This window comes from Vigna angularis, chromosome 2 (genome assembly GCF_016808095.1).
Source record: "Vigna angularis cultivar LongXiaoDou No.4 chromosome 2, ASM1680809v1, whole genome shotgun sequence".
In the NCBI taxonomy this organism is placed as follows: Eukaryota; Viridiplantae; Streptophyta; class Magnoliopsida; order Fabales; family Fabaceae; genus Vigna; species Vigna angularis.
In genome coordinates this window covers 9807338-9832464 of record NC_068971.1, presented here as the reverse complement: position 1 = coordinate 9832464, position 25127 = coordinate 9807338, and the positions used below count along the sequence as shown (strand labels likewise).

The window sequence follows — 25127 nt, the reverse complement described above, 5'->3', positions numbered from 1 at the left end:
GGAATGACAGGTACACAAATCTGCACTAATTATAATAATATCTAAATTATAACTAACACAATATTTGATTGCCTAATATCCTTTAATAGAATATTTGACATATCTTAACAATTTTATTATCTATTTCTCTTAGAAAATAAAATATTATTAACTTTTGTTAATAAATTATTGGTAGAATTAATCCAAATATGAATGGAAGTCCACGTAAAAAAGGCCAAAGTTAAACAATATATAAAATAAAATATTTATAATTTTATTGTTTTAAGATTTTAGGTTAAAAATAGTATTAAATGATTTATGTGAGGTAAACTTAATTTATATATGTAAATAATATTTCTCTAATAATCTCTCAAAATAAATATAAACCCATTAATTATAAAATGTTTAATTTAACCTATTGCATTTCATAACGAGATATTACTCATGATGATATTATTTTAAAATATACTTTAAATTTAGTTTTTTTTTAACTGTGATTCAATTATAGATTAGGTTCACCTTCCTCTTTCCTTTCTATCTTTCTTCAAATTGTCAAATTTGATGAAAAAATAAATTGGAAAAAATTAAATATATTTCTTATGAGAATGGGTTGAAGATATGAAATACTCAAATACATCATTAATATAGAAAGCTAGCACCACGAAAATTAGGGTTGTAGATTGAAAATACACAACAAAACTTTGAAAATGGAAAGCACAAAAGAATTCAAACTTTGACAAAGTGTGCCACATTTCGTTGTTGTGAAAGGCTTGCAAAGAATGATATGTTGCCTGCCATATTTTGTGATTTATGTTGCTTGAAATTTGGTTGTTATCAAAATATATTTTAGTGTTGGCACATTATATAGAATAGAGGTATATAGATTTTGAACACTGATATTGTGATATACATATTATATATATAGATTTTGTCACTCTTACCGTATTCAACATCTTAAAAAGTTCAAAAAATTATCAATTTTATCAACAAAGGGTATTTTAGATAGACAGTCCAATAATCTGTCTGGTAATTTCATAGTTCTAGCATGCCCCAATTTCTTCCACATAACATGAGAGTAACTAATAAAGGTCATAAATGAGGAAGACAGGGATTAACTAAACCCTAATCATTAAATTATAAAATTCAAGCGACAATATTATTCATCTCAGTACAAGGAAACATGTGACATTATAGATTACAGTTGGGCTTCTCCTTATTTCACAGTTGCATAAGCAAGGACTAGATTATGTTAAAGTAGACCTGGGTAGTCCGATGAACAATTCAGTCTCCACTTCTGAACTTGGACTGCTTTCTTCATACGGTTGATTTTCTCTCACTTCCTTTGTTCCTGGCTGTTGCTGGATACCATACTGTTTGCAAAGTTACTGTTAGATATAACATGGTGTTTCACTTTGTTATTTTAACAAACATCTCCAAGATAAATTCTACACAGTTTTAACAGTACTGTAATTTCACCTGCTCACACAGCCTGGCATTTTCAGTATATAGGGTTCTTTCCTGTATTGTAATCAAAACACACTTGTTAGCATCTCTTTCATGTAATCCAACCAGAGGTTTCTTTTTATTTCTTTCTTAAAAACTGCAGAAATCATGGGAAGTAAAAACAGTTTTGATTCTCCTTATCAAATCATAGATAATCAATCATGAACACAGAATAGTACAAGACTAAATTTAAACACAAAACAACAAGAACAGTGCCTATAACAGCAGTTCATATCTATATGTAGACAAAACATAAATGGTTGATATCAAAATCAACTTCAAACAGATGCAGATTGCAGTTGTCCCCATTTGGAATCATTCACAAATTCAACTCCAACCACGTCAACAATATGAGCAACTTACCTTTTCTTTTAGTTGCTCGATTTGATCCTTGTAAACCTGATTCTGAATATAAAAAAGATGGGGTTCAGATATTTATCGAATTGGAATATTAAAATTGAAAATTTCATGAGCTTGTTTTAGCTAACCTTTCTTGCACGAACGTTGCTTACACTCCTTTCCAACTGTTGTTCTATCTGTTGCAGTTCTTCCAAGGAGCATGAACCCAATCCTTCTCCCAAGAGCTTCCTGAGGAATGAGTAGTATACATGCAACATATGTTCTCTTTTTTGTGAGTGGAAAGTAAAAGTGTATACAAACAGTATGTAAAAATGGATAGAAAAGTAAGATATTGAACCGTTTTGAAGCTTCAAGAAGCTCAATCTTCTTCATCAAGTTTGCTGTTTCTTGCTTCAAATGCTGCAATGTATAAGGAAGTTTCATTCACTCCTCGGTATTCTAAAACTTAATATCTATAACATGACACAGTAAATAAAAATAGTGCTGAAAAATGTTAAGGATATGAGGAGGTTTCTATAATTTACAATTTTCAGGATTTATTAATAGTTTTCTTAGGAATTTTCCGTCACCTAGTTTAAATATCTATAGATCTAGATATTTGCCAAATTTTTAAATCTTTGGTAAATTAGCATGAAATAAGTTCTAGGGTTGGCATATATATTCTCTACTTTAAGAAAATAGATATTCCAAATATTAGAGCCCATCATCATTGTTACATCATTAGGATATGTGGTTTTTATTGGTATGATGTGCTTGAACTGTTTTAATGGATTGATATTCTGGTCTTTATTGGTTCGTGAATTTTTAGATTGTTTTGAATTTGAAGTATTGAATTCTTTGGAAAATGTTTGTGGAATCATTAGCATATGGTGCTACACTTTTGCACTCAGCACTTCTAACAGTTGCTATTACTCTGTAACTCAGTCCTGAAAGGAAAACCTCAGTGCTACGCCTGAGAATAAATTCTGTCATCTAAAATAAAATAGTGAATTTATACAAATATAAAATTTTATATGTGAACAATAATTACTCCCATGAAAAATCATTTGGCAGAATTGAATTAGTGTTCGATCACTACATTTAGTATACTACATACAAATTTATCTTTCCATCAATAGTAACTAATGTGGTATGAGGTATTTTGAGATGAATTGTCTAGGTAAAACCTCAAATAATCTAATTCTTTGAACCTCACTAGACGGTCTAATACCATTAGATCCTCAGTGAGTTTTGTCGGTTTGAATGTGATTAAATTATTTTAAAATCGTATAATATATTTTGTGACAAATGAAGGAAACATCAGACCATCGGGTGCCTATGTCAAAATCTCACGATAGACAGTTTAATAGTTCATATACATTCTTAATTGAAATTTAATTTATGAACAAGCCATAACAATCAAATACTTTCTAGATAAATATTAAGTGTTGAAAAGATTTTCTTAACGACTATAGAATGTATGATTGAAAATATTTTTATCGGTAATGGTTTTATGATTTGCTTACAAAGAAACAAATTAGTCTATGTGGTTGTGTTTGTTGAAAATCTAAGTGAGTCCAAATCTCACATTGGATAAAAATGAGAAAATAAATCACTATATAAAGATGAAAGATCTATTAATTCATTATCTAAGGTTTTGAGAAAAGAGTGGTTCCTCTTTAATAAATCCAACAATATTTTAAGTGTGATTAATTATCAAATCTGCAAATATTGTTTGAATTGTTTTCCTAAGAGAACATATATAAGCGTCTTGAAGAATAAAATTATATCCTTCTATATCAAGCTTGAAGGACAAACGAGAATGAGATTCACAACAAAGACAATTCAAAAGATCAAGCAAAGTCAAATTAAACTGTATCGATAATATTGAAAAATCTATACAAAGGATTCAAGAAGAAGATGAAGTACCACCTTAAAATGTTTTTTTTGGATGAGTGATAACTAGGTAATCCTTCACATTGTTCTTGCCTATACACGGTTCATGTTTCTGGAGTTCATGGTTATTTTTACTAGTTAATAGCATCACAACACTAATTAGTATGAATTTGAAGGTCTGGAGAGAAGCTACGAGTTAATCCTTAATATGGATTTTGATGTTGAACATAAGACTGAGAGATCCACTTCCTACTTCAGAAAATCCCTATATGAACTTAAAATTGAGAGGTGAAATGCAATCAAACATGCTTAATGACAATGAAATCAAACATTTCAGCATCATTTAGAGGATTTATTACAAAGAAGTTCTTTCGACAAGTGGAGCAATATTTTGCATCATTATCAGTTTATATTCCTTGTCATGTGTTAGTATTGTTTTTGTTGTTTTATTTTCTCTTTACATTAAGTCTGTGCCTTATGTTTCTGTGACATTGATCAGTTTATCAGTTTATATTTCTTAATTTTTTGTTCTCTGTTTGTATATTGTCTTGGAACTTTTTGTGCCATTTTATGATATGTGATTAAAAAAATTCAACAAAAGGACAAGAGATCCCACGACAAAGCGACAAGATTGAATTCTTTTAATGATGATAAGAAGTATTATAGTTATTTTGAAGATAAGCTTTATATACCTTTTTTACATCTTGAATAAAGTACCAAGCAAAGCAGTTGACAAAAACTTCTTATTATCCCTGGATTGAAAATATGTCTAACATTAGACCTTAACATTTGGGTTGTTCAGATAAGGCATGACCTTATAGATCATGTGAAAGAAAAAACAACTGATTTGTTACTTTGTTAATTATGTTGAATGCTCTTGATGCTATAAATTTTACAATCTCATCAAGATCCTTTTCTGATATTGAAAATGCAAGATTTCTGAAGGATTTGAAGTTTGTTGAGCAAAGAATTATCTTTGTAGATGTTTCTAAGAGTGACATTGACTTTCCTCCTCAAGCACCACTTCTAGAACAATTTCAACAACGTTAAGATATGGTGTATTAAGATGGTCCTTTGATAGAGGAGAGCTAACATTTTGGATGACTAAATCATCTTTATGCTAAAAAGGATGTGTGAGCTTTTGTGTTGATGTCCAAAGACAAGTGTTCAAACGCTTTCATGCAACTGAGGAAAGGGTAAAAGGTAAATGGTAACATGTGCAGAAGCAAATAATGGCGGCGGATATGATCCATATGGTTCTAGTCTAAGTATTATTATCAAACCAAATTAGAGAAGACAACTTAGAGATCCCAAGATATATATATACTCCCATGACCATTTTAGGGGTCATGATTGTAAGAAATGTGTCAATAGAAATGAAATTAGACTTTAAGTCTAACTCAATTCTACGACATCAGTTTGTAAAATAGAATTTGCAATTCATATTTATACTTTAAATTGGTGTTATTTCTAGTTGAGGTAGAACAATTATAATGATTTTACATATAAATTTTAGGATATTTTCACTTGAGCTAATTACTACAAAATTAACTATGAATTTAGTATTGTCCTTCACAAAAACATTTGGATCAAAGTATATGTTTGTTCGTTGGTTTGGGAGAGCTAAAAACATAAGAAGAAGCTGTCTAACAGGAAGAGACAAGCGGTGTAAAACCATGGCAGAATAGGTAAATTTTTTAAATGAATCACGTATTTGAGTTTATAAAACTACCATAAAGAAGGAAGAGAAATCTCAAGAATAAATGGATGTTGAAGTTGATATATCAAAGGAGATTTGCCCAAAACCATACAAAATTGGTTGTGAAGGGCTTAAATACAAAGAAATGAATCGAATTTGAAAGTTAAGTTTTTGTATATCTTATATTTTTTAAAAAGGTAATCATTGTTATGATAAATTGGTTAGTTTAAGATTGATCAAGAGGGAATCTTTATATGATATCCTAAGCTGTTTTTCATAATCGATACTAGTTTATGTTTAGGGGTATTTAGCTCGTATGAGTTATTTTATTTCATTTTTATTTTTATCATGAGTATTGGTGATGGTCCCTCATAAGTATTTTATTATTTTATTTTTTCAATAATGTTTTTCAATATAAAAGAAATCTTGAGGCTTAATTGAATTTTAATATCCTAAAACTTTTGAACATTTTTAATTGAATTCCATTAAATTTTTTTATTTTATTGAATATTCATTTTTTATTTATTTTTAAATTAAGTTTGTCATTTAATTTTATATTAATCGGATGAATTGTCGGATATCTTGTTATGTAACCTTGCTTAGTTGTTTTTGTTTGTTAAAAAATGTCAAAGTTTTGTGATTAATATATGTGTTAATGTAAAATGACAAATAATTTTTATTACTTTCATTGAAAATATGTTAAATAACAAGGTCATACTCCTTGTTGACTTCCATGTCATCATCTACCATGACTAAGGGATCATCATAACTATTAATGTATATGACGATAATAGTTCTTATTCAACAAGTCTTCAATAAAAGCAATAAAAATCACCTATTATTTATACTAACTGCAATATCATTTGATATTAATCACAAATCCTCACATTTTTCAGTACGTTAAGACAAGTAAACAAAATGACATGAAAAAAATAACAATTGTCACCTAGTTAATAAAAAAAATCAAAAGACAAACACTTAAATTGAAAATGTAAAAATGTTTAGCACTCAATAATATAAAAATTTGTAATAGGAACCCAATTTAAAATATTCAAATTTACGAAGGATGTGAAATTTAATTAAGCCAACTCTTGAATGTATATTACCTTAATATTTTTTGGCAATGTGGGGCCTTTTATGTTTAACGTTATTAGGACTAATATAGAATATAGGGTTGAGTTAGATGATTGATAAGTTGGTAAATACATTGTTTATTTTGGACTTACACTAGTGAAAAATTTATATTTTATAGCAATAAATTACATCTATTTAAAAATAATAATTGTATATGAAAACACAATGTCATTTTAGTAAACAAGTATATATATATATATATATATATATCATTAATTGGACTAAGAATCAATGTAATGTGTTTTAAATAGGTAGCTATTACATGCTTGTGCTCACAAACAATGTAATATATATTTTTTACAACAATTCTCAATCCAATCAAGGTAATGTGTCATGAAAAATTTTTATTACTTCTTTTTCCACTTAGTCATGCCCTTTGTAATTCTTTTTTCCCATGATCCATACCCTTATACTTTTTCTTTTTCTCCTCTTGCTCACACCATTACTTTTTTTACATTTTGCACTTATAGTTGACATCATCGTCATCGCCCTCACACTGGTAATCACTATCGTTACTGTCACCCCTCATGCTCAATTCAGGAATGTTGTGTTACTCAACTACCATTGTTATTCATCACCATCTAGTTATGTTGGATTTTGTGTTGTTTTTTTCTTCTAACCATCATTAGCCAACCACTATCTAACCCACTCCACACATTGTGCAACATCGTTGGCGCCAACTATGAACACAAACAACCAAGTGTCACATGCTCATCTTCAAACTTTGTGGGCCTGCGTCACAACAACACCTTCACTTGTGACACTACACCTCTAACTTTTGTTCTTGGTAACAACCACTGTCAGTGTACTCCAATGATGTTGCAAGAACACATATTAAATCAGTTCTTTAAGATAACTAATGTGTGACACATATTACATCAATTTAATAACCAATGTAAAATATGACACACTTATTACATCAGTGAAATCTACATCAAATTTATAACCAATGTAAATACCAATAAGTTAAATGTCAATTTTGTATTGCTGACAAAGAAGAATTTGTTTTCTTGAATATATGTATTTCTTTGAATATGGATTACGACAATCTAATTGTCCTTATTCAATGTTTTTTTTTCTGATAAAAGAAAAGCCACTGATGACTATTAAGTCACCTTCAAAATACAAGTGTCCAACTTAAAACACACCAAATCATTTATCTACTACCACAAAAAAATTTGCAACTTCTAATGTGCCAAAGACCATCTCTTTGACTCCTAATTTGGTTAAGACACATTTAGTAAGATTTAGTTTGGATGTCATCTCAATATTGTTATTTCATTGGCAGATTTTCTTTTAAGTTAAAGTTTATCATAACTATTATTTTAGTCATCATTGGCATGGTTTTTCTTTTACTCAAGATAATTTTTGTCAATATCATCGATATTTATTTTTTAACTAGTGACTTTTTAAAGTCACTAACACAAAAGGGATTATAATGATACAAATGTAAAGTCTATCTAAGAAAAAACCAAGGTAAAAAATGACCGATGGTATTTTTGTAAATACAAGTTTAACGTCAACCCCCCATTAAACAGACATTTATTGGTGATTTGACGTCGCCCCTTGTATCTGATGTCCAAAGATGTCAATCCCCCACTTATCCCACATCAAATGGTTTTAAAATATTAAAAACTCTGGCGTGAAGTTCATTTCTTTACACCGTTTCTTCACACTTTCTCTTCCCAAGCGAACCAGCATATGAGACGACGACCACAGTTGTATTTTGCTTCATTTTACTCAAATTCATGTTCCTACATTTTCTTGGTTGTGATTTTTGTTCGTTTTTATCGATTATTTTGTGAGGTAAGCGTTTTGAACCACTTCGAGTGGTGGCGAGTTATCCATTTCCCATTGTCTGTGACTCCTCCTCCTCCACTACTCAACGACGATTTTGAGAACACATCCTCCATCATTGTGGATCAAGGCTTGGATACAAGGTTAGTTTGGTTTGTGACTTGCATTTCATTTTAGTTCCCATGATTTGATTTATCTTGGCCAAATTGTTTTAGTGATTTGAGAAAAAACAATTGAAGGAGTCTTTTTAACCAAATTTTTTTGTTAGAATGTTTAGTATTAAATATTTAGTTATTTAGTTTTTGTATTAGTTTTATCTTAGTTTTAATATGAATATTTAATTTTATTAGTTTTATCTTAGTACGTGCATTTTAATTTATATTATGATCTATTTAGTGTTGATTATTAAATTTAATTGTTAGTTTTTATTAGTTAGCTAATTAATTATAAATTTATTAGATTTTGATGGTTTATATAATTTAGATTTATTAGATTTGTTGGAAGAATTTATAAATTAAGTTCATTTTAATTAAACATTGAGTGAATCTTAGTTCCTATTTGAAATTTAGTACAAATGATTAAACTTTCAGTTGTTTGTATTAAATTTTGAATTGTCTTGATCAAATAGTTTGAAAAAATTATTTTTAATAATCGCTATAATGTGTACATTGAAGTTTATGCGTAAATTTGATAATATTTCAGATGAGACCATTTTGTATTGTTCTCTGGATACATACTTGATTGGGGTTATGAATCATCACTTTCATTTCGTGTACATCGAAACCCAATGCAAAATGCTGCTAAAATTTTATCAAATTTATGATATTAGACTTCTTATAAGAGTTAGAAAATTATGAAAAATATTTTTTCCGAATGGGTAGGGCCCTAACTTGCGAAAGTTAAAAATTTAAGATTGGTGGAGTTTGTTATGAACATAGTATGGAACAAAGCTAGATGAATGAACGTGACTTCAATGAAGAGTATGAAAATGGAGATTATGAGTTCTTAAATATTATCAAGAACATGCAATCTCTGTGAACGGGACATACTTTTGTCTTTGTGTTCATTGTTTTAATCAAATACGCTAGGATTTGGACATAATGCGTGTGTGGGTACAATTTGTTGTCTTGCAATATATTTTGTACTTTTTTTCAAATCATCCACTTAGTTATATTATTACTAAATTATGTTTCTAATAATGTTTCCAATTTAGTTAGAGTTGTGAGTAAGCCCAAAGCACAATAAATTCAAGTATTATATCAAAAGGTTTAAACTTGTTCATCTTAAAGTTATTAATTTTCGTTTATCAACTTATGATCTTGATATGTGATTATTTTTCTTATCATGTTTAGTGTAACATGTAAAAACATTCATGAGGACGTGGCTATTACGTCATGTCGTGGATAAAAACAATCATTTGAACTGCAATTAGAGATGATTGAACATAGATAATATATATATATATATATATATATATATATATATATATATATATATATATATTTCACATGTTAGAAATCATATCAAACTTTAAACCTAATATTCAAGAATCCATCAACTATAATAGATGATACTAAGAAGAAAATAAGATAGGAGTGGATAATATATGTACTGGAATGTCAAGAGGACCCACAATAGCATCCTAGGACAAAATTTTGATTATGAAAGTTTTAGTTTTGTGTGTTTTAATTTTGGTATCTTTTAGTTTTGATATACAATCTATGCTCATCATAAATTTAAAGACAAGACAGATATCAAATGCTATCAAATTTTAGTTTGAAATAGCATTAATTAAACATTAATGTGTTATGATAACCGTCATTAATGGACGTGAGACTCTCAAATAACTAACGTTCTTACATGACTGTTTTTAATTACAATGTCAATTTGATATGTGTGAATCCTACATTAGAGTTTCCTCTAATGTCAATTGTTAAAAACAATTGTGTCAAAAGTCATTGTGTCAATTGAAATTATTTTCATTTGATGTTAATTGTGATTATTTTTCAATTAACATCAATTACTTCTTACTCAATGTTGAAGAGTTATTTTTTAGTCTATGTTAGCAGGATTTTTTTTATGCATTTTATTGAAACTATCATCAAATAAAGTAAGTCAAAATCTTTTAGTCAACATTAATAGAAATGATTTCACATATAATCTTTGATAAGATTTTCTCCACCATTATTAATGAGACTATTTTTCAGTAGATATCGACCAGATATTTTTCTTTATTAAATTTTATAGTAGTTATTTTTTTGGATTCTAGTTGAATATTTTTATTAACTTTGTCAGTATTATAATTTGATGATAACTTTTACATTTAATATTTTTGTATTTGGTGACAATCGAAATTTTTTGTCTTATATTTTTTAATCAATTGTTTAATGTAACAAAATATTTGAAAAAAATGAAACAAATTTAAAATAAATCCAATTCAAATTCATTTTAATTTTCCCTGAAACTATAACTTTTTGTTTTACCTAATGAGAACGTAAAGTAGTAGTACAATATAGTGTTTGTATTGTTTATAGTCATATTCTAGAAGCATATAATAAAACAACAACTAAAAGGAAGAAGGAAAAGCTAAAACAAAATTCGAAATAATACCTGCATATTCTTCTCATCAGATCTGTTCACTGTTTGAGCACTCCTGTTATGCCTGCGGTAGCGTTCAATTGTCTCCTGCATGCTGTTTCATCAAAACCCAACATCACTAACTCATCCATCTCAACAAATCAAAACTTCCTTAAACATCACAAAAACAGACACAACATATGTAATCAATGTCTTCCAAACTTTCTGCCACTCAAAATAATGTTTTATCTTCCACGCAAAATGACAAAACCTGTTACATGTCAAACAAACAATATGCACCATTCAATAGTAAGTTATGTTCTAATTTCTTCCTCATTTATTTTGGATATTGTTTTATTCTACAAGGTTAGGTTATCCCAGGTTATAGAGACACAAATATAAAAGAATAAAACAGAGAATTTTTTTTAAGGTGTTCGTATTGTCACCTTTTTATAAAAGAAAATTTCAAAAATTTGTATATTGAAATCATGTCTATTTCTTTTTTTAATTATGACAATCCTTTCGTTAAATATAAAGCAATCCAATTCTACCCAAAAATTTCATATCATATAATTTAGGATGTTTTGGTGAGATATTTAAATGATTACATCATTGCATTTTAACAACTAATTTTTATTCATTGAATAAATGCTTCTGAGTTATCTTTATTAGGCATTCTTATTGCAAAAATGTGACTTTATCAAGACTTTACAAAGAGAAGCCACAAAATTCCTACTTGTGTGCTTAATCGTGACATTAATCATATAAATGACCCATATTTGTCACTTTTAATTATAACAATTCAAATTTTATTTTATGGTATATCATCAAAATGACATCCTACTATTACAAACTATTTTGGTTTCCGACTTCTTAATGCAGAACTTTACAAAAATATAATTAGATTTCAATTTTATTTGTAAGAAAAATACTAGGTATGCTAGAAATTATAGTACATGGCAGGTTAGAGATTTAGTTTCTATCGTTACTACGAGATTTTATATAACAAAGCAATTGCACTTGTGCTCCAAGTTACAAATTTTGAGTTCATATTTGTTAATATATATATATATATATATATATATATACATATATATATATATATATATATATATATATATATATATATATATATATATATATATATATATATAAAGTAACTAAGATACATACAATTCTAGTTGTACTCTTCTATTGTAACTTAATGGTGGAAAGCAACTTGAAAAGGCTAATGGTCAATAACAAAGATTAGACTTATAAGGTGTGTATCTCTTAATACTCGTGTTCTTTAAAAGTGATGGTGTTTTTCTAAATAGATACTCCCTCATTTAAATTTTCAATAATTCTAAAATTTACACTCATTTAAATCTTTCAATATAATCATTACAATTTTACTTTAATATTATCCTTAATAACTACTTATACTAATCTAGATTATCCCATTGTTAGTCACAAATCAATTAGGTGAGATTAATCTTCAGTATATTATATATTCATAAAAATGTGTATTATGCAAAATATGTTTGTCTGTACTGTTTTCTTCTCTTTTATATGTATATTCTCAATAAGTTTATGATTATCGAGGAGTATGACGCCTGTCTAGTTAGAATGAATTATGATGTTTTTTATAAAAAAAGTAGATAAAAGTGTAAGAACATTTTAATAAAATTTTTTTTACTAAACAGTTTATTACTTTTCTCAATATGTGTAAACTCAAATAAATTCAAAGTTACAACTCAAAAGAACCAAAATGTGTTTTCTTAAACTGTCTGGTTTCAAATGTGTTCTCTTTCCAGTTTGTAATTTGTGTTTAAAAAATAATATTGATATGGGCAGAAATGATATTGTAGAAATATCGAAACTTAAAGTATGGCAACTAAAGGGAAAACAAGGTACTGTTAGAAATAAAGTATTTATGATTTTGAAATATCTTTTAGTTTATTAATTTCATACTTTATGAAAAAAAATTGTTAAATAAATTCATTTTTTCTGTTGTCTTCACACCAAGGCATTATATATCTGTAATTACACGTAGGTTCTAATTATTTAAAAAAACTATCTTTGCAAAAATATATACATATTGAAATTTTTTCCTAAAGATCCGGCATCCGTACACAACAGAGCAGGTTTTTACCTGGTTATACTTCAAATCAAACTAAGATCAAAACATACGAATGTAAATATGCAGCTCATATTCCAAAGACTGACCCACATATGCACAAAACGTACATACAAGATAAGATAGTGTGCACATGTCTGCCAAAACTTTTTTCATAAATTACTGAGAAGAAAAAAAATAGTTTTTTTTTTAATTTATCCATTATTAATTAAAACTTTCTGAAAGTTATCCATTTTTAGTTGTTTATCTCTCAAACTTGTTTCTGAAAAAAATTATACAAATAAGCTCCACATAATTTTTGTCATCATGGGTAGAAAAATAAGCTATTAATAATAAATGTATGAGCATAATTGTGTTGGAATATTTGGTGTTAAGTTTCTATAAACAGTTAACACTACTAATTTTATACTCACTTAGAAGAGCAGATAAAGTTAACACATTCTTCTCAAATTAATTTGAACCTGATTAATTATGAATTACTCACTATCTTTTAAAATATTCTCCCCATAGTTCCATTCAACTTCTTAACAACTAAAACCCTAGCCCATCATAATCAAAGACATTACAAGCTAAAACATTATACATGAAATTAATTTAGCTTTAAGCATTTCATGTTCATGTATTATTTGTCTTTAAACAAGCATAATGTATCACAGCTTGGATAAATTTAATCTAATTTCCCCCATGCCTTTTCATACATTCGTAATGCAAAGAAAGTCTGAAAATTTTATATATTATGTAAAAGGGTATAAGTATCTTTTTTGTTACGAATATACTGTATTTAGGTAAATTTATTGGTTGGTTTATCTAGAGTTCTAAGTAGACAGGTTAATAAACATGCATGATGGAAATTAAAGAATTTTCACTTGAATAGGATTATGGCAAAGAATATATTATATTTTTTTACCCAAAAACAAGAGAAGAATTACTAGGAAGTAATGAAGATGGGAAAGTTAATGAAATGACATGCACAGGATACAAATTAAGGTTGTTAAAACAAAAGGAAATATCATAGTTATTTGTGTAGCTAAGAACATATCAAATTCAAAAAAACAAAAAGGTTGTCTCATATACTATTATACGATAAACTGTTCTCTTCAAGTGAATATTAAATTTTAAAGGGATAAAAATAGGTGAAAAAACAGGTACAAATGAATATGTTAAAAGAAGGTTTAAATCCTCCGTTGATCCTCATTTTTGTATGAAAATCTCAATTCGATCCTCATTTTTTCATCTGTCTCAATTGGGTCATATTTTTTTGTAAAAATGAACACATTTTATCCTAACCGTTAACTGACCTCAAATGACGTTAAATTAAGGCCACGTGATTCAGAGAGAATGTGTTTTACGTGCAGAGAGAATGTGTTGAAATGCCTAAAGTGAATATCCTTAAAGCCACGTCACCATATTTTCTCTTCAATTTTTTATATTAAGATAATATATTAATTTAATTAATAATATATTAATAATCCAATTTAATTAATAACATATTAAAAAATATATTAATTTAATTAATAATCCAATTTAATCATATTCACTAGTCATTATTTTGAACTAAATTATTATAAATTTATTTTTTTAATTTTAAAATTTTTATAAAATTATGTGTATTTTAATTGAATTTTAATATACAAAATTGTTTATATTATATCAAATTATTATATAAAAATAATAACTTATTTAATATTTTTAGATGACTATTTAAGAGAAAACATTTCTTTTTAAACTAAAATATGTTTATTATATATCTTTTTAAATTATTTTATTTTTAAATTGAAATAAATTCAACATATATATTATATTTTTAACTTTTCAAAGTAATAAAATTATATATCTAATGATTACAATAAAAAATTATTTTAAATAGTTTTTATAAAAATTAATATTTATGTATTTATATTTAAAGAAAAAAGATAATATTAAAATATTATGTAAAACTTGAAAATTAAAATTTTAAATAAAAATTATCAAATAAATAAAATAAGTAATTAAAAATAAACTAATTTAATTCTGAAGAATAACTGTGTTCTAACCCATTGTAGGTGGTGAAACTTAAAAAAAAAGTCTTTTATAAAGTAAATAAAAAATAAATAAATCTTGGTTTTAAAAATATTAAATAAAGAGAAGTAAATAATGTCACATCACCACTATTTATTTGATCAAAACACTCCAGTAAATAATGTCACATCACACATCAACACATTCTCTCTACACCATGTGGCCTTAATTTAACGCCGTCTGAGACCAGTTAACGGTTAGGGTAAAATGTGTTCATTTTTACAAAAAATGTGATCCAATTGAGACAGATAAAAAAATGAAGACCGAAGTGAGATTTCCATACAAAAATGAGGACTAAGGGAGGGTTTAAACCTTAAAAGAAAAACTGGAATATATGTAGTAAAAAATACAAAAAAACAATTTTGACTAGGAAATGGATTAAGATATTTTGCCACATGCAAAGAAAGCTATTGGAAGCATAAAGTAAGGCTATTAGATAGCAGGGTTTTAGCTATACAAAAGGAGAAAAAAAGAAGAATATTGGAGAAAAATATTAATAGGGATTGCATGATGAATAATACTTGAAGTATTTGATTTTTATTTAGTTAAGTTCACTGAAGTCATACAATTCTATTAATTTCATTAATTGATATAAGACTGGTATTATCACAATTATATGGGTTTCCATGATTACGTTGACAATTTTCAAACTTATTTACAGCTAGTTGTATAATGATGATTGGAATATACCTTATCTTGAACTTTAATAATATTCTTCTTTGCTTATAAAAGAAAAATGAAATTTATATAAAAATCATAATTGAAAGCAAACATAGGTGAGTAAATGAGAAATTCTTGATATTCAGCTCAAACTCAACAAGTGGCAGCAACACACCAAAAGGAAAAGGTAATAAAAATTTGCACAAACGACAATAGTCACAACAAAAACCCTAGCAGCTCGTCATCAACCACGGTTAAAATACTCAAAAGGCGAAATTCAAATGCCAAGAAAGCCATCATCATAAATTCCAAATTCAGGTCACAGATTGATTACAGTTAACATTTTAAGGATTTATTTAATAAAAAATTGGTTCCATACACCACAAAACAATTGTCACAAGCAGCCAACAAATAAGTTCTTAAGCTGTTGTACTAAAAGAAAAAGAAAAGAAACACACTTCTCTCGGTAATATAAAAGAATGAGGCTACTAAGAACTTGTTCAGTATATAGAAGTAGTAGTACTTGTGTTGAAAAAATGTCATTTGACAGTTCACGTGAGGGGAAACCAACTTGTTTAGCAGCACAATACAAGTTCTTTCAGTTAATGATGCATAAAAAACATACAAGTTGATATTAACATTCAAAAACATTAATCACTTTAAGCCAAATATAAAGAATCAAAGCAAGTAAAAGTATATTGGTGTATATAAAATTTGTACTGCTGAACTTGGAAAAGATTCTTATAATTCAGGTTCTCAGAAAACACTGCAACTTTAAAGAAAAATTGTATCACATCATGCTTCAAGCATTCAATCGAATGGTTGGAATAATCCTACAAACATACAATGGTACATTACTTGTAATAAAATATTTTCGATTGTACTTTTTATGCTACTCAACAAGAAAGAGAAAAGGAAAAAAGGAAAAGAAGATGTACTGATAGATAAGGTTTTGAAGTTATGTTTGGAGAAACCAAACCATTCTCATGTGGTTATTAAACAAATAGATCAGACCAAATTAAATAACAACTTGCAGATTCAACTATGATCTAGAAATTCTTACCATGTTAATAATGAAAACATAAACAACCTCGTAAGGAGGTTTAGTGTGCCCCTACTTGTATCGGAAACTGTGGTGATACACTGCCCATTATTTCATGGAACTTCACAAGCTCCTTGCTAATGGAGTTTTCCTTTTCCTTTTCTTTTGGCAAATTGTATCAGTTGAACGAATTGCCCACTTAGTTTAGTCATATGAGAGGTCTGAATCATGAGACATTATATTTCCCCGCCCACAAATAATATTATTTTATTAATGCAGGAAGACATTACTGGAGTCATATAATCATAGTCATGTAGTGCATGTCATTATATAGTCCTTTCACTTTCAATTATATCTCTCCCAAGAAATTTGATGTCAGTATTTTAGTACATACGATACTGTGCTCTATAACCTGCATGCATGTGATGGCTCTTTTTCCATTATTGAAGGAAATAGTACAGCTCCTCTCAATTTTTCCCTACACTCTAAACTCACCCTTTATTCAATTACAATGTAGCCTAATACAAGATATCATAATGAGACTTTGACACCACTTTGAATTATGCAACACGCATGTGACTATGATCTAACGTACGAGAAATGAAAAATGAGGTAAGGAAAAATATAAGTGGAAAATGGGGTGTCAAAAGATTCCTATAGAGGAAGCAACGCTTGAAAAAGTTGGTAGACATATCTTATCCCCCCAAAACGCAAGAGTTGTGAAATTTTAAATGGTACTCAAATCCAAAAAGCCAAGTTTCATAAGTGAGAGAAAGTTAGAATTAGGTTCAATGCAGAAGTACTTTGAAACACTTTGGTGATTTGTATCGCTAATCTTTGTCAGAACTTGTGCTTGTGCTTAAGTTAAGATTAGCACTTCACATCAGTACGAAAATGTAGCTTATCAGAGAAAGAAAAATTAGAACACCAAGCAACCAAGTCATTTAATGTCATCAGATATTGAGGTGTTTCCCTAAATCACTTAAACTCTTGAATCTAAAAACAAAACCTTTTTCTGTTGCTCAGCTCCTTGAAGCCCCAAAAGCAAAGGCTTCAAACAAAACTCAGTAGGTGCTATCTAAGGTCAGCATACAAAACTGAGTTAAACTAAAATAGCTCCTTAGCCCGTATCTCTTATCCACCATTATATTTCTGTGATTATGATGAGGATCTTGAGAATAAGATGAAGGAGAAACACATTCATATATATATATACACGATTTCTACTTGCTACAAATTTGGAAGGAACCTTTGCATGAAGAGGGAAAAAAAATACCATATTTAGCAAATACAGCACAATCACACAAAGCAGCAATTTATGACAGAAAGCACAGAAAAAAGAACTGTTACGAGTATCCATATGTTGTATACATACCTGGAGCTTGCAAACTCATAAAGCTTTCCTCTTGGAGAGAAAATGATGAGAGCAACCTCAGCATCACAAAGAACAGAAAGTTCAAAGGCCTTCTTCAGCAACCCATTGCGCCGCTTGGAGAAGGTAACTTGCCTGCTTGTGGCGTTCTCTATGCGCCTCATTTGAGTCTTTCCTCTCACCATCTCTACACACCTCTGATGTGGGAATCAGCAACAAAAAGAGAGAAGAAGAAAAAGGGAAAAGAACTATGTAAGAAAAACGCCTTCGTTTTCCACAAAAAACTGAAAAAAGTACACTACTGTAGTATCTCAAAGGAGTTCTCACCAAGTAAAACAAACCCAGAAACTATGCTTTCTTCTACGAGAGGTTTCCACCAAAATTGAGCCTTCTCCTAGCAAGATTTGGAAACCCAGAAAAGCTGAAACACAGAAGATTCCAACAGACGAGAATCAAACATCAAAGGCCAAAAATAGTGTTATTCATGACTTGTAGGAGGATAAATGAAATTGAGGCCTGAAAACAAGAAGAAGAATAACCGAAGACAACAGAGCCCAGATATGCAGATTTTAAGGAAACAGCAAAGTAAAAGTAAATGTACATGAGTTCCGAAAAAGGATCTAGACAAGAAGAACCATATATCCGAGAGATGGGGTTTTCTGTAGATGAAAAAAAAATTATGTGATTGATGGATAATTGATTATTCTTACCGGTTAGAAAAAGGAAGTTGAAATTGTAGTTGTTGTTTCTCAATAAGCCATGAGGAGGGTTTTGTCAAAGGGAATCAGATTTGCACCGAATTAGCAAAATCCGTAAATGTTTTTGAGCAGTGAAGAGAGAATAAGGCACAGAAAAGGGAAGAAAACTAAGAGGGGTAAGTGTGAGAGAGAATGAAAAGAAAGAAAGTCCCAAAAGAGAGGTAGCAAGAAGTGCAGAGAAACACAGAAAAAAGTGGAAGCACGCACATAGACTAATCAGACCAAGCTTTCCTTATTCATCCACCTATTTCCCCATTGGTTCCCCGAGCCCCACCATATTAAGAAACAAAATGTTTTATTATAATAGAAAATTGGAACCTCATCCTTTTCTTGATTTGGTAAAAACCAAGTCCAGCGTCCAAAACAGAAACGTTTTAGTGTCAAAGGTATGGAGAAATACTAAAAATCTTAAAATGATGCCCCCAAAATGAACCTATAATATAATAATATAAAGGGAAAGGGAATCAAAACCTCATAAAATATTATCTGTAAACTTTTTAGGAAATTGAAAACGAAAATGAAAGGAGAGAGAAAGAGTGTGGGACTGCAGCTGCAGAAGTGCATGAAGTGTGGGACAGGGAACACAGTTAAAAGGTAAGAAAATAGTACGATGGTAGAAACACATCAACCTCGTCCGTACGATGACGTACATGGCTAGCCAATCACAAACCGAAAACGCATCATCTTGTCATCAAACACTTTATGGTGACTTACTATTTTTAATTATTCTTATTATTGTTATTCATTGTTAATTCTCATTATTGTTAAGTTTTTAGCTACAACTTCATTCTTATTCTACTCTCTCCACTCGTTGACTAATACTTTGCTTTCCTTTATTTTATAAATCTTTTACTTCTCATGATTTTATTATTATTCACTTTTATAATTATCTTTATTTATTTATTTATTTATTTATATATACGTGTGTGTGAAAAAAGTAAAGTATAGTAACGTTTGAACAGGTCAACTGCACGAAATTTCATTATTGTTACTTACTTACATATTGAATTCATTTTGGTTTATTAGTTTATCTGTTAATTAATATTTTAAAATGAAGTATAAATAAATTGGAAGCAAATTATATATGACTAAACTTATGTTTGTAATTTTGAAGACGCAAATGCCATTATTATAGTTTTTGCTTCTGGAAGCATGATTTTGTGGTAAACCAATGAGGCCAATTGGAGTTTGTAACGTAGTTTCAGGTTTTCAGAGGTATTTGTGGACAGAAGGAGAGAATAAACCAAAATATCAGTATTTGCTGAGTGTTTATAAAATCATAAAATGAAGAATATCAAGTTTTAAGTTGCTCAAAAATTGTTTTTAATTATTCAAAACTGACTTATTTACTACACAAATGTATAAAGAGTAAACATATAATAATGATAATAATAATATCAACAAGCCATCAGATTGAATAGTGATAAACTTTATTTTTTTTTTCGTTTTACATTTGAGATTGAGATTAGTCATGTCAAAGCAGATGATATTTAAATTTGTCTTCCCAAAAAAGGCATATCAAACAAAATGATGAACAAATTCAATGTTGTTTTTGTCATCCAGATTTTTAATTACTTGAATGAAATCTTATTTATTTCAAGTTAGTGAAATATGACTCAACCATATTAATACTTTGTTCAAGCATCTGGGTTTTGTTAAATCAAATGGCATGCATGCCACAATTTACATTTATCAAGTCCTGAAACATGAGACTATTAATGTAATTTTCATACGTTGGCTTTTTAAATAATTAAAAAGAAAATATTAATAAATACATCAAATGCATAGCTTTAATGTATTATGATGTTATACGATGTTGTTGCAAATGACAATGTCTTTTCTACCATATTTTATAGGTTGGACCACTTTATGCACAGCAAAAATAACACAAAGAAAATGAATAAAAACAGAGAAAGAATCATCTCTTCCATATTCATGCAGTCACTCCAATTAGTCCTCCACCACTTGGGTTTTAGGTTTTGTTTCTTTCTGTATTGTTGTTTTCTCTTTTTTTTTTCATTTTTATTTTATTATCTATCTTGTTGCAAATATTTCCTATGTTTAATGTTTTGACAAACGAAAGTAGAGGATTGAAAAAAATAAAAAAAATAAAAAAATTTAAATATATATGAGTCTTGTAAGTTATCCATATATGAATGGATGCCATCTTACTACATTTATTTTTAATAACATTGATTTTAAAGCAACATATTTTTTATAAAAAATATTTTAAAGTAAAAGTTTTATAAAACGTGCACATCTATAATTTTTGTTTATATTTCAATTTTTCATAATTTAATTATTACGTTGAGATTGAAAATTATTTTTTATAAAATTGATGTTTTAAATTTAATATTTCGCTATCGCCCAATATTAAAAGATGCTATGAGAAATAAAAGAGTAGTTGGCAATAAACCACGTAACCTTCTTCTCCTCCTACCATTCATCGTAAAATGGTTACAGTACTTGAAACCATAATTAAACTAAAGGAAATCTAGTATCTTTAATAGTATATTTAAAACTATGTTTATATAAGGCTAAGTAAAAGTAAACACTATTGATGTAATTTTTACTAAATGTTTTTAATATAGTATTTTAATGGAGATGTAATATTTAGTAAATGTTTTTAATACAGTGTCTGACCTTGTTATTAAATATGATTGTTTCAAGAATAAGTATAGTATTGTTAAAATAGATACTCCGAATCCAATTCAGTTTATCACATGGTCATCTAGTGAATTGATCTAATTCAGTTTATTTATTAATAAGTCAAAAAATTTGAATTTGATTCAACTCATCATGTATGTGTTGGTGGATTAAATATATTGGCTCAATCACTTAATTACACGTGTTTTTTTAATCTAAAAAAATTATAATTCAAATTTAAATTAATTTTACTCTAAAAGGATGTTAAAGAAAATAAATAAAAAAGTATCATACAATTCAAATACAATCCAAAAGCAAACCCAAAAAAATGAACAAATAAGTTTTTAATATTAATAACTTTTGTTTCACTTATTTATTCATAAAATTTGAGTTTTGAATGAATAACTCTCTTGAAACATCTTTTTTTTATCCCCATGTATAATTCAATAAAAAAAATGTTAACTAATAATATTAAAACATAAAATAATAAATAATTAAATTAAATTAGGTGAATTGGTGAGTGTAAGGACCGAGTGTCCTTTTTATTTTAAAAGAGGAAAGTGGTGGAGAAAGGGAGGAAAGTTCCTGGAAATGGAAGGGAGCGGCTGTAAGGACCGAGTTTTATTTTAAAAGAAGAAAGTGGTGGAGGAAGGGAGAAGCTGGGGAGTTCACGGGTTCTAATTCTTAAGGAGAAGAGTTGGTAGATTCAAGGAGTTGGAAAGAGATCCGCACACTGCATTTCAAGATTCAAGGAAGTCTTCAAGAGGTAAGGGGAGCTAGATCTTTTGTTTAATTGTTGTAATAGATTGTATTTGATGCAAATATGAGGATTTGGAGATGAAAATGGAGTTACTGGGTTTCTGGAAAACCAGATGTGATTTTGCAGAATTCTGCAGAAACACGTTAGTCCAAAAATGGAGTTCGACCATTTAGGGGTCGGGCAAAATTTTGAACGTTCTGTATTTTTCTGAACGTTCGCCCAAATTAGCCCAATTCTGAACGTTCGGTATTTTTCTGAACGTTCGCACCAAATTCTGAACGTTCGTCCTAATAGAAAAATTGGGACGTTCAAATATGCTGAGCATTCGGTTTTCAGTTTGACGAACGTTCACGTTCGTTCTAAGTGTAGCGTTCGGTCTTGAGTTTGACGAGCGTTCGCGTCCCTTCTAAGTATAGCGTTCGGCCTTAAGTTGGAGTGAATCTGAAGCGTTCGGCTTAGTAGTAACAAAGATGATGAGCGTTCATCCTTATGTGATATCCTTGGATCGTGATTCTGAGCGTTCGGTAAAATGTAAAGCGTTCAGTCATAATTGAATATTATAAGTTTGAAATCTGTAACGATCAGCCTTAGTATATTATAGAGTATGAGTGTTCGTTTTTAACTTAGTATTTTCGAGTAGCAATGTTGAGCGTTCGGTTTTCATTTGATAGTCTTAAGTTTAAATCTGGAGCGTTCGGTCTTAAGTTAATTCTGATCATGAACGTTCGGCCTTTGTTTGATTCTGATGGTGAACGTTCGTTCTCGGCTTTGTGGTGAACGTTCGGCCTTAAGTAAATATTTTTAGGTAGTCTTGAGCGTTCGGTTTTGATGGAGTATCCTCGCTTGGGAGCGTCCGATTTGAAATTAGACTCTTAAGTTTCAATCATAAGCGTTCGTTCATAGATATGATTGTTAACGTTCGGGCTCAGGTTGGTATTCTTAGGTTTGGATATTGAACGTTCGGTTTTGAGGTATAAGTAAGCGTTCGACCTTCATTTGATATTCTAAGTTTGGAATTTTGAGCGTTCGGTCCTAATTCGATAAATCTTAAGTTTGAAATCTCTGAACGTTCGGTCTTATTAGCGATTTATGACGTTCGTCCAAAGAGTGTTAGCATTCGTTCAGTTAGCGTTCGTCCAGAAGCATTCGTCCAAATTATTTTGGTGACGTTCGTCCAAAGCATTTTAGTGACGTTCGGCCTGGTGTTTGAAAAGGGCGCTCGTCTAGTAGCGTTCGTTGTACAATATCTGGTGAATAGTACTCGTATAAATATTATTTTACAAATTATGTGGTTTAAGTTTATTTTGAGTTGAACTATGTGTACTATTGTTGGGAATATATATATATTTGGGAAGTGATATGGGTGAAAGTATGTGAACGAATGAGAAATACGATAAATTACTGTGGTGATCTGATTGTAACTGTAAATGATGAAATTGAATATGATTTGGACATCTCGAGGAGAGATGGATGAAAGTGGTTTTTGTGAAGTATTGTGGTTGTTCTGTATAATTGTATGGAGCTTTGAAATGGTATGTCTATCCCTAAACTCAAAGCATTGTTCATACTCAAATAGAGAAGAACAAGGTGAGTGGTGAGAGTAGAGGGAGGTCCTCGTCTATAGTCTTTGAATTTAGACATAGACAGATTGGGAGATTCACCTTGCTAGTGTTGGAGAAAGACCAGCTGAACTATGCAAGTGCAAAGACGACCAATAGTTCGACAGTTATACAAATCCGGATGAGTCGTGTGAATATGTGAATTGTGGTTTAATGAGCATGCCTAAGTTATTCTTTATATAAATCTATGTATGATAACATGCTTTTTATATCTAGCTCACCCTTGCGTTGTTTGTGTTGTGTGTCGTTTGGATATATTTCTTTGGCGATGATCATCCACTTGGATGGGAGCAGATGTTGTCGAGGAGAGTCCTTTGGAGCAAGAGCTGGAGAATACTGAGGTTGCAGAGTAATCTTCTTAAGAATTTCCTATCTGAACACGTGTAGTGTTCGAATATATAAACTGTTAAAGTTTAAATTTTCAGTTTCTTTAATTTTGGATGATTGTAATTTCGTACTTAAATTACACGTCGTATTCTGACTGTTCTCTATATTTGAATGATGACGTCTTTATTATGTAATATTTGTTATTATATAATCGGGATGTTACAGTGAGCTAACCTGTCTTACGACGGGTTCAACCCACGAGTTCTAAACAAACCGAATTAAAAATTAATTTATATAAAAAAATTATATTTTTTTCAAATTCAATCCGACCAAAAGACCGTCCGTAATTTTGAACCATTTTCACAGCATTAAGAATAACAATAGAAAATAAAAATAAAAATTCAATAAATGTGGCTATTTCTTTTTCCTTTTCATTTTATGTGGAAGTGACTAAAAAGTGAAAGGTTCAATGTGTCTTTAAAGTTGGGTATTAATTACGACGTCATCTTGCTTGATTTCTAACATTGTCTCTGCAGAAAGAGTCCAAATTTTCACGTGGCCTCGTACTATTGCCATTTTTTCATTTTATTTTTTATGTTTCTTTTCTAAAGAGTTATTTATTTTCATGCCACTCAATTTTCACGTGGTTTTCGTCCTCACGCACTTAGGAAAAAAAATATTATTTCAAATATATAAACGGATGATAATTTTTTTTAAAATATGATGTAGTCTCTAAAATGTAAAAAATTTAAATTACTCCTTAAAGTTTGCGGTTTAATATCAAATTGATTATTAAAATTAGCACATAATTACAAATGATCCATAAATTTCAACAATACAGC

General features: G+C 29.2%; 1 protein-coding gene across 2 annotated transcripts; it reads right to left on the bottom strand.

Annotated features, from left to right (window-relative positions):
* Positions 1 to 1090: 1090 nt before the first annotated feature.
* On the bottom strand, positions 1091 to 19213 carry LOC108328026 (MADS-box protein SOC1). 2 transcript variants are annotated; one of them, XM_017561799.2, is made up of 9 exons: positions 18886 to 19204; positions 18503 to 18596; positions 18179 to 18372; positions 10958 to 11039; positions 2180 to 2241; positions 1971 to 2070; positions 1846 to 1887; positions 1456 to 1497; positions 1091 to 1349 (listed from the first exon to the last, which is right to left on the bottom strand). In XM_017561799.2, exons 3-9 carry the CDS (start codon positions 18358 to 18360, stop codon positions 1224 to 1226), a joined length of 636 nt encoding a protein of 211 aa, XP_017417288.1. In that variant the 5' UTR covers positions 18361 to 18372; positions 18503 to 18596; positions 18886 to 19204; the 3' UTR covers positions 1091 to 1223. The 2 variants fall into 2 exon arrangements, with proteins under 2 accessions (XP_017417288.1, XP_052729769.1); XM_052873809.1 differs by having other exon boundaries at positions 1229 to 1364; positions 18886 to 19213.
* Positions 19214 to 25127: the final 5914 nt, after the last annotated feature.

What these genes read in the sequence shown, in the direction of transcription:
- LOC108328026 (XM_017561799.2), bottom strand. Translation starts at nt 18,360, where the DNA reads ATGGTGAGAGGAAAGACTCAAATGAGGCGCATAGAGAACGCCACAAGC. An exon ending in TCGAGCAACTAAAAGAAAAG is followed by an intron (nt 1,498 to 1,845) that starts GTAAGTTGCTCA and finishes ATTACAATACAG; the next exon opens with GAAAGAACCCTATATACTGA. An exon ending in ATGCCAGGCTGTGTGAGCAG is followed by an intron (nt 1,350 to 1,455) that starts GTGAAATTACAG and finishes CTTTGCAAACAG; the next exon opens with TATGGTATCCAGCAACAGCC.